Here is a 15589-nt window from a genome sequence, read left to right as displayed (position 1 = left end):
CTGCCTCAGCCTCCCAAAGTTCTGGGATTACAGGCATGAGCCACCACGCCCGGCCAATTTTTTAATTAAAAAAAAAAAAATCCAGTGCTGCCACTTATTTGCTGTGTAATTTGGGCAAATGACCCCTCTGGGCCTCAGTTTCCTCGTTTGTAAAAGAGAACAATAGCATGAGCAGATTAGTTACTGTGGGGATTAAATGTCTAAGTACTTAAAGATGACTGTCTTTCATTCGCTCTTGTCCTCATTTTACTCACTCCAAGCCTGGGTCCCTTGATCACTACTGTTTCCCAGCTACTCGGACCTCCTCAGTCTCACTGGGTAGAGTTGGAGCCCATTTGCCCACTGTGGGAGACTTAGTCAGGGGCCTGGCTCTTACCTCCAGGATGGACCTCCGGCGCTGGGGTGTGTGCTGGCTGCAGGCTGGACTGCTCCCAGGCACCCCGTGCAAGGCCACATAGCAATCAGTGCACACACGGTTGGAGCGGTTGTTGTCATAGACGAGGCGGGCCCGGAACTCGGAGCACTTCCCACAAACCACCTGGGGTGGCAAGTGGGCAAGAGCAGCCTGATTCCAGCGGCTCTTCCCTTCAGCATACCAACTCCCACAGCAGACTTGCGGCCTCCCACCACTTGGAGGGTACCCACTCTGCAGTGGGCCTTTGGGCTGCCAGGCTGTCCCCTCCCTAGCTCTGCCCCTGCCTCCCAACACTCACATGCCCGCAGGCCTTGCAGTGGTGCCTGCGTTTGGTGATAGAATTGAAGGGCTCCTGGCAGCGCATGCACATGGTGACTTCCTTTTCCCGGATGGGTGTAGGTGCCCGCTTCCCAAGATCCACGTTCTGTGGGGAGGGCCAGGTCTCAGGTCAGAGACAGCTACTCCCCAACCCAGTCCAGCCAGCCCTTGTTCCTCCTCCAAGGCTTGGATTATCATGGGGTGGGGATGGGCTGGGGGTAGGGGGAGCAGCCACATTCAGAAGACCTGCCTTTAAGTCCTGGCTCTGCTCCTAGCTACTGTGCTACTGAAGACAAGTCATTTCTATTATACTTTCTGGGCCTCAGTTTCCCCAATGATTTCTCTGTGGCCCTACCAATGGAAGACTGCTTCTGAGGTCATGCATTGCCTCTCTGGTCATTACCCTCTGGGAAGGGGAGAGGATCATCTAAAGGTCAGGTGGGGATTTGAAAGTCTGGAAGGGGTCCCAGTACAGGGGAAAGAGGGCAGGGACTCTTACTGGAGAGTTGGGCGGGGTGTCTTCATCTTCCCTGTTTGTTGAGTTCAACAGTTTGAAGGTCTCCAGCGTCTGTTCATGCTTCAGGAGGGTGGAGTTGATAGCCTGGGGAGGAGGTTTAAGAAATGAGAAGTCAGATCACCCCACAAACCACCCATTTCTACCTTCACTTCACCTTCCTATACCCTAGCCTGAACTTAGAAAAGCTGGGTTTCAGACCCAGCTCTGTCGCTGGTAGGTGGATGACTGAACAAATCCCCTCCCAAATCCAGGTCTCAGTGTTACAAGTGTAAAATGGGGGAGGGGGAGTGGTGGCTGAAAAACCTCAGGTGGCTTTCTTGGCCACCTTCTGGGCTTAAGATTTTACAGAGCTTGACACCCTCACCTTACACACCCTCAGAGAAATCAGCTTCCTAAAAGAAGAGTTTGTGAGTTTCTGCTGAACCTCTGCACCTCAGTTTGCTTATCTGTAAAATGGGGATAGTAAAGTTTGTTGAAAGGTGTCTGGGACCATTCTGGTTAGATGTGAGTTTTGAGGGAGAATCCATCAACCCCTAGGAGATTGTTAATACTCTTCTAGCCCCCTACCACAGAGCCTTGGATGTTACCTGGACCCAGTCTTTCTTCTCCTCCTCAGTCCTTGGGGTGGGGAATAAAAAAGAAAGATGTTTGGTTAGGCAGGCCCACAAAAAGCAATTGGAGTGGAAGAGCAGGTGTTTTGGAGTCAGAAAGACCTGGGTTTGACCCTCCTCTTCTTCACCTATTATTTATATGACCTTGGGCAAGTCACATAATCTGCCTGGGTTTATTTATTCAACGATTATTAATACTTTCCAGACCCTGCGCTAAGAACTTGAGCTTCAGAGAGGACCCTGCCCTCAAGAAGCTCATGGTCCAGTAGAGGAAATAGACAGGGACAATACAGGGAGATGATGGTGAAAATAAGGCCAAGGAGCCCAGAGGAGGGGACATGCCCCAGTCTGAAGTTTGGGTGAGGACTTTTCAAGTAGGTGCTAGGCCTCAGGTAGAGGGGTAAGGGTGAAATGTATGGGAGAGAATATAGAACATAAAAGAAACCATGTCAATAATTATCAGTTGGCCAGGTGTGGGTGGCTCACGCCTGTAATCCCAGCACTTTGGGAGGTCAAGGCGGGTGGATCACTTGAGGTCAGGAGTTGGAGACCAGCCTGGCGAAATTCTGTCTCTACTAAAAATACAGAAATTAGCTGGGCATGATGGCTCATGCCTGTAGTCCCAGCTACTCAGGGGGCTGAGGCATGAGAATCGCTTGAGCCCAGGAGGTGGAGGTTGCAGTGAGCGGAGATCGTCCCACTGCACTCCAGCCTGGGCGACAGAGTGAGACACTGTCTCAAAAAAGAAAAAAATATTCTCTGTTGCTGGGATGTCAAGTTTGAGAAAAGAGGGTAGTTTTTTTTTTCATTTGTAAAATGGAGATAATGATTATCACTCTCTGGGTTCTGAGCAGTAACTGAGGTAACGTGTACAGTGCTCAGCACAATGTCTGGCACACTCGATGCTCAATCAGTGTGAGTTCCCCTTCCCTTTGTCTTCCTTCCCTGACTCTTCTATCTGCTCTGCACTGCACTGCAATCACCTTATTCTGATTGTATTCTTTTTTTTTTTTTTTTTGAGACGGAGTCTCGCTCTGTCACTCAGGCTGGAGTGCAGTGGCGTGATCTCGGCTCACTACAACCTCTGCCTTCCAGATTCAAGCCATTCTCCAGCCTCAGCTTCCCAAGTAGCTGGGATTACAGGTGTGCGCCACCACGCCTGGCTAATTTTTGTATTTTCAGTAGAGACGGGGTTTTGCCATGTTCGCCAGGCTTGTCTTGAAACTCCTGACCTCAGGTGATCCTCTCTCCTCAGCCTCCCAAAGTGTAGGGATTACAGGCATGAGCTACCGCGCCTGCCCTATTCTGATCGTATTCTTTTAAAAAATTATTTTATTGGCCAGGTGCGGTGGCTTACGCCTGTAATCCCAGCACTTTGGGAGGCCGAGGCAGGTGGATCACCTGAGGTCAGCCTAGCCAACATGGCATGGCAAAACCCCGTCTCTACTGAAAATACAAAAATTGGCCGGGTGTGGTGGCGAGAGCCTATAATCCCAGCTACTTGGGAGGCTGAGGCAGGAGAATCACTTGAACCTGGGAGGCGGAGCTTGCAGTGAGCCAAGATGGCGCTACTGCTGCCACTCCAGCCTGGGCAACAAGAGAGAAACTGTGACTCAAATAAAAAATTATTTTATTTATCTATATTTTCTAATTTATAATTGCTTAGAAGTGAACAAGTGTTGCTTTTTATTTTTAAGAGCCACAATAGGCCGGGAGCGGTGGCTCATACCTGTTGTCTCAGCACTTTGGGAGGCTGAAGCGGGAGGATCGCTTGAGGCCAGGAGTTCAAGACCAGCCTGGGCAACATAGTGAGACCTCATCTCTACAAAAAATACAAAACTTATCTGGGCATGGTGGCATATGCTTGTATTCCCAGCTACTTGGGAGGCTGAGGCAGGAGGATCACTTGAACCCAGGAGTCTCTTGAGGCTGCAGGGAGCCATGATCATGCCACTGCACTCTAGCCTGGATGACAGGGAGAGACCCTATCTCAAAAAAAAAAAAAAAAAAAAGAACTACAGTAGTGTTTTTTTTGGCTGTTCATGCTGAAGTGTATAGGGTCCTGATATTTGTAATTTACTTTAAAATGGTTCAGCAAAAGACATTTAATGTCAATAGTTGTTGACTCTTAAATAAGTGGTTGTACACCCTGATACACACATTAAAATCACCTGGGGACCAGGTGTGGCGGCTCATGCCTGTAATCCCAGCACTTTGGGAGGCCGGGCCGGGCAGATCACGAGGTCAGGAGTTCGAGACCAGCCTGGCCAACATGGCGAAACCCCGTCTCTACTGAAAATACAAAAAGTAGCCGGGTGCAGTGGCATGCACCTGTAGTCCCAGCTACTCAGGAGGCTAAGGCAGGAGAATCGCTTGAACCCAGGAGGCGGAGGTTGCAGTGAGCCGAGATCGCACCACTGCACTCTGGCCTGGGCGACAGAGCGAGACTCCATCTCAAAAATAAATAAAAATTAAAAACTAAAATAAAATCAACTGGGGAGCTTTTAGAGCTCTCCATGTTCAGGCTATCCCCCAAGCCCATTAAATCAGAATCTCTGCAGATGGGTCCCAGGCATCCGTAATTTTTAAAAGCTCCCCAGCTGATTCCAATGGCTGCCAAAGTTGAGAAGGAGCTGTCTAAGTTGTGGGCATCTGGGTGCTTGTACTTGTATTTTTCTGGATATTTGAAAATTTACATTAAATTTCTGTTTTCTTTTAAGGGCAGTAAAAGTGACTGCAAAGCAAAGCAAACCCTCCATGCCTTCCTGCGGCCACTAGGAGAAAATCCTACACTGCTTGGCTGCCCCTTCTGGACCCAGTGTCCCACTGCAGCCCCTTTCCTCTCTGAAGATGATGATGAGTCCCTGTCACCTGGCTTGTCACTCCCCTGGATGTGCAGGGCATGTGCTTTGCTCTCACTTTCCCTGCTGCAGGCCTCCTTGAGGCTCTCAATCTCCCCAAGCTTCAAGACTCACTTCATCCCCCAGGAGGACACCCTCTATCTCACATTCATCTCTCTCTCCCACCTCCTCACAGTCACAGCCAGTCATTTCTCACTTTCTCACAGCCTGTCAGAAGCAGGCCATCTACTGACATGAATCCATCCTCTGACCCTCACCATGACCCTGATACCCTTTCACCTGGGCCCTCAGAAGGCAGCATAGATACTGGTTAGGAACGTGGACTCCAGGGCTGGATGACCTGAGCTCCAGTCTCAGCTCTGCTCCTTTCTTGCTCTGGGATCTTGGGCAAGTACATAAATATTCTTTTTCTTTCTTTCTTCTTTCTTTTTTTTTTTTTTTTAAGAGGCGAGGTCTCGTTATGTTGCCCAGGCTGGTCTCGAACTCCTGGCCTCAAGTGATCCTCCTACCTTGGCCTCCCAAAGTGCTGGGATTACAGGTGTGAGCCAGTGTGCCCTGCATGCAGAACTGTCCTACACCTAAGTTTCCCCATTTGTAAAGTAGATTTATGGTAACAGTAGCTACTTCTAGGGCTCTTGTAAGCTTTTGACTAATCAACTTAGACTTAAAATTTTAAGTTAACATTCACTCAAAACAGTACCTGGCAAAAAGCTAAGTCTTCAGGAAATATGAGCTATGATTATAATCATCCAAGTAGAAAATGGATATGAAAGGCCCCTCTGTTAAATGGCTGGCCATTATCCTATGCTATTATTTAAAAATGTTTGTTATAAAAAACTTCAAGCATACAAAAAAGTAAACAGGATAGCACAAGTACAATACATATCTATATACCCACTATAGAGATGCAAAATTTTTTTATATTTTGCCATATTTACTTCATATATATGTACATACAGTCACACGTCACTTAACCACGGGGATGTGTTCTGAGAAAGGTGTCATTAGACCATTTCATTGCTGTGCGAATATCAGAGAGTGTACTGACACTAGTACACTAGATGGTCTAGCCTATGACACACCTAGGTTATAAGGTACAGCCTATGGCTCTTAGGCTACAAACCTGTAAAGCATGTTACAGTTGTACTGAATATTGTAGCAATTTGTAGCACACTAATTATTTGGGTATGTAAACATATCTAAACCTAGAAAAGGTATAGTAAAGCCAGGCGCGGTGACTCATGCCTGTAATCTCAGCACTTTGAGAGGCCACGGCAGGCAGATCACTCGAGATCAGGAGTTTGAGACCAGCCTGGACAATATGGCAAAACCCTGTCTCTACTAAAAATACAAAAATTAGATGGGCGTGGTGGCGTGCACCTGTAATCCCACTTACTCAGGAGCCTGAGGCAGGAGAATTGCCTGAACCTGGGAGGCGGAGGTTGCAGTGAGCTGAGATCACACCACCGCACTCCTGGGTGACAGAGTGAGACTGTCTCAAAAAAAGAAAAGAAAAGAAAAGGTATAGTAAAATATGGTACTTTAATCTTATGGGGCCACTGTATATATATGCTCTGTCATTGACCAAAATGTTGTTATACAGTGCATGACTGTGTATGTGTATGTATGTATATGTGTACAAATGTGTATGTATGGTTACATATGTATTTTTTGGGTGCTGAACCACTTTTAAGTAATTAACAGACATTGTGATACTAAGCCCTCAGCATGCACTGCTGCAAAACAAGGCCATTCTCCTGCATAACCACCATACCATTATCACACCTAAGACAGCAATAATTTCTCAATATCTAATGTTCGCTTTACATCCAAATTTTCTCTTATTGTCCCACAAATGTCTTTTAGGGCTCTTTATCCCAAACCAGTCTTCTGTCATGGACCAAGTACTGCATTTGATTGTTATGTCTCTTAGATCTCTGAATCTACAATAAACTGTTTGTGGTGGTATTACTCATGTTGGGTTTCGCATCCCATTCTTCTCTCTCCTCTAACAAAATCCACCAGAAGAAATTCTTGCTTTAATTAGGGAGAGCTTATTCATTTTCCAAATGGTTCCCCCGGCAGGAGTGCCACATTTCCCCACATCGTGAAGTACTCACCCTGAATCTAAATGGCGTCTAACCCTTAGGGATCACCCCCACCGCTGAAGAGCAAGCCTGCATCTTTGGGGAAAGGTGCCCATCCTGTCTCTGGAACAATCTCTGGGCCTGGAATGCCTCAGCATAGCTGAAGAAAAGGGAGGTAGGCGCTGGAGGAAAGGCATAGGCAAGGACAAGTACCTGGCCTGGAGCTCCAGGGAGCGCTGCTTTCCTGACACCAGGAAGGTTCGAGGCAGATTGAGGTTGGAGCTCTCCTTTAGCTGAATGGAGGGAGAAAGGGGCATGGTGAGGCCACTGAACTCCACAGGGCCCTAGCCCTCTGCACACATACACACACAGACTCGGGGTCAAAGCCAGTATCTTTGTTCCTCCCAACACCAATGCCCCACTCCAGGTTCCCATTTCCCACCTCCTGGATGCTCACCTCCATGCCATCTACATCAATGCGTGCCCGCACGCTAAACTTCTGGCCAAGGAGCCGCAGCCTGGGCACGCAGTAAAGGAGGCGGTCGTTGAACTAGGAAGGAAAAAGTTTGGGATGTATGTGCGGAGGGCCTAGTGGGGATGTGGCCCAGCTCCTTGCCCTGAAGCTTTACTGCTGAGGACTGTAGGCAATAGATGGAGAAAAGACAGCCCAAATTGGGCACAGGGGTCACAAGGAAAGAGCCTAGGCGTGGAAGACACTCCCTAGTGGGGAACCTCGGGCAAGTCACTTCTCTGCAAGGCTTAGTTACTTCATCTGTAAAATGGAGAAAAAAAATCCTAGCTAGGTAGTGAAAATACAGTTCATTACTAGAGGAGAGAATGGCTAGCAGGAGGTATAGTCTTTGTTTTTCTTTTTTTTCCTCTTTCAGGAATGAAAGGAGGTATAGTCTTGAGTGAGTACCAGGTCACTGTGTGTGTGTGTGTGTGTGTGTGTGTGTGTGTGTGTGTGTGTTGGGAGGGGCATGACCCACCCACAGTTCCATGCCTGGCACTTACTAGTATGAGGTATCGGTCTTGAGTGGTCCCATTCTTTGCTGACAGCTTAAGGATGTGGCCTTCTTTTATGAGCTCTTTGGTGGGGCTGACAATGTCCTCCTCGCCCCCTAACAGCTCATATACTTTCAGCAGCTTATGCATTCGCTCCTGGCAGAAGACAGGGAACAAAAGGCACGGTTGGGGTGCCAGCCTCCTGTCAGATGCTCACAAGTCATGACACCCCCACCCCAGGATGGAGACACCACAGGTGGGTGGCCAAGGAAGGGCAGGGGCTAGAAGGGCCACTCACCATTTTGCGGATGGCAGCATTCGAGTGCTCTGCTGCTGTGGCTATCAGCTCCAGAGACTCTACAGGCATAGAGAGGTGAGGTCAGATGGGGGACTAGCAGAGAGGAGCCTTTCCGGGGCTCCTTTTTTTTTTTTTTCTTTTGAGACGGAGTCTCGGTCTATTGCCCAGGCTGGATTGCAGCGGCATGATCTCGGCTCACCACAACCTCTGCCTCCCAGGTTCAAGCGATTCTCCTGCCTCAGCCTCCCAAGTAGCTGGGACTACAGGCGTGTGCCACCACGCCAGCTAATTTTTTATTTTTAGTAGAGATGGGGTTTCACTATGTTGGCCAGGCTGGTCTCAAACTCCTGACCTTGTGATCTACCCACCTCAGCCTCCCAAAGTGCTGGGATGACAGGCGTGAACCACCGCACCCGGCCTCGGGGTTTCTTTCCTCCCTGAACACCTCCTCCTGGCTTGATCACACCCTCCCATCTCAGAAAGCTTCACCCTCAAAGAGGTCCACAGCAACATCATTTAAAATCAGAAGTCCAATGTCACAATGCCAGAATCACAATAGATGGAATAGTTGGCAGCCAATAAAAAAATGCAAGCTTGCCAAGATTATTATTACCATTAATAAGAACAATAAGAGTTACATATGTAACCAGAAGGAAGCATACCCATGTTGTCTCTGGACGGTGGGACTATGGGTGGTTTTTATTATCTTCTTTAGTTTTTCTGTATTTTCCATATTTTTGACAAAGAACATGTATTACTTTTATAATCAGAAAAAGCCATATAAAGAAACAATGAGATGATCCTGTTCTTGGTCTCAATGATTCTGATTCTGGGTATCTGTGCTAGGAAAATACACATTCTATACACAAACACACTTTCATCATATTGGTATTTACAACAGTTCCAAGTGGGAAACAAAAATGTCTATTTGGAGGGGAGCACACCCACCTGTACCTCTTCCCTGCCAAAAAAAAAAAAAAAAAAAAAGAAAGAAAGAAAAGAGGCCGTGCCTCTTCCCTGCCAAAACAAATGGCCACCTGTAGGGGTTCGGTTAAATACATTATGCTGTCTTCATATAATGGAATATTAAACAACCTTTACAAATGATCCTCATGTAGGGCTTTTAATAATCTGGGAAATGCTCAGGGTGTTTTAAGAAAAGGATACAAACATGTTTATATAGAATGATCTCACTTTTACAAGTATACATGTCTAAAAAACACCAGGAAGAATTTATGTCACAATGTTCATTGTGCTTATTCTCTGGGGGCTCAGATCACAGGTGATTTTTTCCCTACTTCATCTTTTTCTGTAATTTCCATATTTCCTATAGTGACCAGGTACTGTCAGAAAAAAAAAAAAAAGCTGAAATAAGTCCCTGTACATCTCCACCCACTAATAAATCCCACCCATGCTTAAGGCCTGGCCACAGTCTCCGTGTACCCCGTTGGGATCTCCCCACTCAGATCAGCCTGTGCTGGAGGAGCAGAGGTGCTGAAGAAGGTCCATATGGCTGGCCAACCAAGTCTTGTTTTCCTAAGAGGCTCTCTCTTCATGACCAAGTTTTGGTGCTCAAGGAGATCTATGGCCCCAGTCCCAGCTCAGGCGTCCACATGCCTTTCAGGGGCCGGGCTCTAATCTCCAACCCTTCTTCCGAAATCCTGGCTGCCAGAAGGAACTTTCTCACACTGTTTACTGCCACTCCTCTGCTCAAATCTGTCAGTGGCTCCCCTGTGCCTGCAGGGTAAAGACCTAGCCCTTTAGCCCAACACTCAAAGCCCTTGGTGAGGCCGGGCGCGGTGGCTTACGCCTGTAATCCCAATACTTTAGGAGGCCAAGGGGGACAGATCACCTGACTTCAAGACCAGCCTAGCCAACATGGCAAAACCCCATCTCTACTAAAATTACAAAAATTCGCCAGGGATGGTGGCATGTGCCCGTAATCCCAGCTACTCGGGAGGCTGAGGCAGGACAATCACTTGAACCCTGGAGGCGGAGCTTGCAGTGAGCTGAGATCATGCCACTGCACTCCAGCTTGGGCGACAGAGCGAGACTCCGTCTCAAAAAAAAAAAAAAGAGAAAGACTCAAAGCCCTTGGTGATGTGGCTTCTGCTGACCACTCCAGCTTCCTGCACCTCCCTAAACATGTCCCGTCTTACTTCATCTGGCCAACGGTCACTCTGTCTTCTGGATCCAGCTCACCTCCTCCAGTGAGCCTGCCCAGAGTTGCCGGGCTGGGTTAGGACCCTGTCTGGGTTCTCACATTCTCCTTTGCTCCCTTCTGTCCCACTAGTCACAGTGCTCATCGTGTATTTATACATCTGCATCCATATTCCTCAGTAGACTAGGAGCTCCCTAGGACAGGGCCAAGGTCCCAATGCCCTCTCCAGGCAGATGCTTTGGATAAATTAGCTCCTTCAACCCTCACAACAACCCTGTAACATAGGTGATTGTGCCCCATTTATCTAATGAGGAAATCAAGACTCAGGGAGAAGGTGGCCACCCTAGGTTGCCTACCTGGGTGGCAGAGTTGGCATCAGAGCTGGGAATGATCTCCCAGCTGCCTCTTTTCCTACACATCCTACATCTCCCCCACCCCAGGGCAGGGGGCAGGCTGAGCGGTAGAGGTAGGAGGTACCCAGGGAAGGGGATAGGAAGAAGACTCTGGCAAGTTGTGGGCACACAAGCTCAGGCCTGTGTAGGCTGATGGGCTCTGACTGGAGGCTTTGTTACAACGAGCTCTGTCTGGAGATGTCTCATGTGGAGTATAGACCGGCATTTCCAAGGATCCAGGGTGTACAGTCCTTATCTGGGGCCTCAGTGTGGGGATTTCAGTCTAGAATTTCACTTAGGGGTTCAGGCTAGGGACTGCAATCTGGGGGGCCTGATGTAGGGGCTTGGTTTGGAAGCTTTAGTGGGGCCTGGTCTGGGCTTGGCAGTCTAGGATCTTGGTTTGGAGTTTAGTCTTGGGCCCATTGTAGGCAACAGAGGCCAGGAGTTCCAGATGGCCTGGTATGGGGAGACTGGTCTAGGGTCCAGGCTCTAGAGTGCAGTCTGGAAAGTAGAAAGTGGGCAAGTCAGTTTGGGGAACCAGACATATGATTCTGTGAGGCTCAGCCTGGGGAATTTAGTCTGAGGGGTAAAAAATTGGGAGCTCAGCTTAGGATCTTGGGCTGAGAATCTTAGTGTGCATATCTCAGGTGGGCTCTCATTCAGAGATTCTCATTCTGAACAGCTCAGAAAACCAGACCGGGAAGTTGTTTCTGGGGACAAAGTTTCATCTCTGGACTTGATGTGGGGAGTGCAATCTGGGAGGCTCCATTAGGGAAGCTCAGATGGCCAAGCTCAAGCTCTGAGGTTCATGCTGGGGCCTGAGATAGGGTTGGGATTGATACAAAACAGGAAACTCAATTTCTTCAACTCAGGCTGCTCTGCCTATGGAGTAGCCATTCTTTATTTCTTTACTTCTTAATAAACTTGCTTTCACTTAAAAAAAAATAATAATAAAAGGCCGGGCACGGTGGCTCACGCCTGTAATCCCAGCACTTTGGGAGGCCGAGGTGGGCAGATCATGAGGTCAGGAGATTGAGAATATGCTGGCCAACATGGTGAAACCCCATCTCTACTAAAATACAAAACTTAGTCAGGCGTGGTGGTGCGTGCCTGTAGTCCCAGCTACTCGGGAGGCTGAGGCAGGGGAATTGCTTGAACCCAGGAGGCGGAGATAGAAGTGAGCCGAGATTGTGCCATTGCACTCCAGCCTGGCAAAAGAGAGAGACTCAGTCTCAAAAAAAATAAAAATAAAAATAGGCTGGGTGTGGTGGCACATGCCTGTAATCGCAGCACTTTGGGAGACCAAGGCGGGCAGATCATGAGGTCAAGAGATCAAGACCATCCTGGCCAACATGGTGAAACCCTGTCTCTACCCAAAATACAAAATTTAGCCAGGTGTGGTGGTGGGCGCCTGTAATCCCAGCTACTTGGGAGGCTGAGGCAGGAGAATTGCTTGAACTTGGGAGGCAGAGGTTGCAGTGAGCCAAGATTCCACCACTGCACTCCAGCCTGGGTGACAGAGGGAGACTCCCTCTTAAATAAATAAATAAATAAATGAATAAATAAAATAATAAAAAATAAATTTCTCATATTCAACCTGGGGCCAATTTTAGAGGGATGGGCATTAGCCAGCACATTTAGTAATAAAAGCAGCTAACATTTATTGAGCCTTTACCATGTACCAGGCATTGTGCTAGGAGCTTTACCCAGGTTATCTCATTACTTCTCAAAACAACCATATGAGGTAGGTATCATTGTCATCCCCATTCTACATGTGAGAAAACTTAGGCTGAGAGGCTGAGCAGCTTGCCCAAGGATACACAGTTGAGAAAATGGACTCTATCTGGAGCCCACTCTAGGTCGTTTTCATTGGCGGCTCACTTTGGGTCTAGTGCAGGAAGCTTATTTGGAGAATTTTCACCTGGGGATGTTGTGCTGGGGATCCAGTGTGAAAATAAAATTGCAGAACTGAGTCCTGGGAGCTCAATGTGGACCTGGGACTAGGCACTTAGCCTGAGTGGCTTAATTTGGGGGACAGTCTCATAATCTAGGGCATTAGTCCTGGAGCTCATCATGGGACTCTCCATCTGGTAAATGAAAAATAGGGGTCATTGGCCGGGCATGGTGGCTCATGCCTGTAATTCCAGCACTTTTGGAGGCCGAGGCAGGTAGATCACGAGGTCAGGAGTTCGAGACCAGCTTGGCCAAGATGGTGAAACCCCGTCTCTACTAAAAATACAAAAATTAGCCGGGTGCAGTGGCGGGTGCCTGTAATCCCAGCTACTTGGGAGGCTGAGGCTGCAGAATCGCTAGAACCAGGAAGGCGGAGGTTGCAGTGAGCCGAGATCACGCCACTGCACTCTAGCCTGGGCAATGGAGCAAGACTCTGTCTCAAAAAAGAAAAAAAGAAAAGAAAAAGAAAAAAGAAAAATAGGGGTCATCAGTCTAGGGGACTTGGGCTGGGGAGAACACAGCCTGGAATCTCTGTCTGGAGCTCAGTCTGGGCTGCTGAATTTCAGGGTTCCCCCTGGGGAACTCAAGGAATCCAGTCTGGGGGCACAGTGGGGCTTCAGTCTATAGGACAGACCTGGAGAGTCAGTCTTTTAAGTTCAGGCTGAAAGTTTCAGTCTGAGGGATATGAAATAGGAGAATTAATCTAGGGTGCTCAGTTGGCAATACTTGTCTATAGAATGGTGGCCAAGGAGATCAGACTGGGAAGCTCTTTTGGGGACCTCAGGCTGAAGGCTCTCACTGGGACCCCACTCTCAGGACTCAGGGTGGGAAGAGTATTCCAGGTGGGAAGAGGCCCAGTCTGGGGATCTTAGTTTGAGAAACCAGTGTTGGGATCTATAACTGGGACCTCAGACTGGGCTTAGTATGAAGGTTCAGTTTGGAGATGTCAGTCCATGGGGCCCATCCCAGGGAATCAGTCTGGAAGGCCCTTTCTAGAAGTTCAGGCTGGCACATCAGTGAGGGCTCTTTTTCAGCAGGAGGAATGAGGTACTTACTTATGCTGCAGATATCTGCTTGTAGAGCTTAGCTATTAAACTTTCTAGAGGCCTAGTTCTTTCTAGGGGTCCAGGCTTGGTAGTGAAGTGCCCCATCTGGCGGGGTGGAGGAGGCTTAGTATGGGAAGCGGACACAGCAGTGGACACAACTGTCCACTCCCCATTCTTTTTTTTTTTTTTGAGATGGGAGTCTTACTCTGCGGCCCAGGTTGGAGTGCAGTGGCACGATCTTGGCTCACTGCAGCCTCGGCCTCCCAGGTTCCAGCGATTCTCCTGCCTCAGCCTCCAGGGTAGCTGGGATTATAGGCACGGCCACCACACCTGGCTAATTTTTGTATTTCTAGTAGAGACGGGGTTTCACCATCTTGGCCAAATGCCAGACCTCCTTTTTATTCAGGCTGGTCTCAAACTCCAGACCTCAGGTGATCTACCTGCCTCGGCCTCCCAAATTGCTAGGATTACAGGTGTAAGCCACCACACCTGGCCTCAACCCCCATTCTTATGGCTTTTAGGACCCCACACTTTCTTTGTTTTCTTCCTACCTTTAGGGCTCCTCCTTTTTTTTTTTTTTTTTTTGAGATGGGGTCTCACTCTGTCACCCAGGCTGGAGTGCGGTGGCGCCACCTCGGCTCACTGCAACTTCTGCTTCCCGGGTTCAAGTGGTTCTACTGCCTCAGCCTCCTGACTAGCTGGGATTACAGGCGTGCACCACCATACCTGGCTAATTTTTGTATTTTCAGTAGAGACGGGGTTTCACCATGTTGGCCAGGCTGGTCTCAAACTCCTGACTTCGTGATCCACCTGCCTCGGCCTCCAAAAGTGCTGGGATTACAGGTGTGAGCCACCGCACCCAGCCTAGGACTGCTCCTTCTAAGTCTCCTTTGCTGATTCCACTTCCCTGAGGTTTGTCCTTGGCCCTCTTTCCCCTCCTTTTACACTTACTCCCTTTGGTGATCTCGGCCAGCCCTATGGCTTTGGAATACTATCTATGTGCAAATGACATCCAAATCTCTCCCTGGAATTCTAGATTCATCTAACTGCCTGACTAGCAGCTCACTTTGAACATGTCCAAAAACAGACTCCTAAGATCATCTTAGAAACCATCACCACCAGCCAAAAACCTACAAGTCATTCCTGACTCTTTCTCTCAAGCCCTGCATCCACTCCACCCTAGTCCTCTCAGTGCTGCTTCTGAAAAGAATATATCCTGAATCCAACCATTTCTCACAGATTCTACTGCTACTGTCCTCATCCAAGCCAACTTTTCTCACTTGGATTATTGCAAAAGCCTTCTAACTGATCTCTCAGCTCTCTCTCTTGCTCCCCAAGTGATCAACATCGAAACCTTCCCATGGCTACCCACCACACTCAGAATAAAATCCATCTCCTTATCTTGGCCTTCAGTCTTTGCTCCTCTCTCCAACCCCATTTCTACCATTCTACTCTCACTTGTCACGTTCAGAGATATGCAACCTGTCCAGCACCCCACCTCCTCTAATATCTTCCCTTGCCTTGGACACTATACTTGCTGTTGCCTCTGCCTGGAACATGCTCCACTCCAACAGGCATGTGCTTACCTTCTTTTTATTCAGGTTTTGACTCACTGTCTTCTAGTCAGACAGGCCACCCAATCTCAAGTAGGCTCTCCAGCCACTGTCATGCCATCCTCTTCTAATTCTCAGAATTACACTCAGCACCTATCTAATATTCTACTGTGTATTTAGTTACTTATTTATTTATTCTTGAGATGGAGTCTCTCTCTATCACCCAGGCTGGAGTGCAGTGGCTCAATCACAGCTCAATGCAACCTCTGCCTCCCGAGTTCGAGTGATTCTCCTGCACTGGCATCCCGAGTAGCTGGAATTACAGGCACCCACCACCACGCCCAGCTATCTTTTTTTTTTTTTTTTTTTTTT

General features: G+C 48.3%; 1 protein-coding gene across 1 annotated transcript in view; it reads right to left on the bottom strand.

Annotated features, from left to right (window-relative positions):
• Positions 1-15589, bottom strand: part of FGD1 (FYVE, RhoGEF and PH domain containing 1) — a 49765-nt gene that overhangs the window by 2968 nt on the left and 31208 nt on the right. The window contains exons 9-16 of the mRNA XM_011991990.1: positions 8113-8171; positions 7824-7970; positions 7267-7359; positions 7023-7102; positions 1838-1868; positions 1233-1334; positions 714-839; positions 377-538 (exon numbers count right to left, since the gene is read on the bottom strand). Coding sequence (XP_011847380.1) covers positions 377-538; positions 714-839; positions 1233-1334; positions 1838-1868; positions 7023-7102; positions 7267-7359; positions 7824-7970; positions 8113-8171 — 800 coding nt within the window. The remainder of the gene's footprint in view (positions 1-376; positions 539-713; positions 840-1232; positions 1335-1837; positions 1869-7022; positions 7103-7266; positions 7360-7823; positions 7971-8112; positions 8172-15589) is intronic.

This window comes from Mandrillus leucophaeus, unplaced genomic scaffold, assembly GCF_000951045.1.
Source record: "Mandrillus leucophaeus isolate KB7577 unplaced genomic scaffold, Mleu.le_1.0 Scaffold400, whole genome shotgun sequence".
NCBI lineage: Eukaryota > Metazoa > Chordata > Mammalia > Primates > Cercopithecidae > Mandrillus > Mandrillus leucophaeus.
This window is presented reverse-complemented; position numbering and strand designations above follow the sequence as displayed.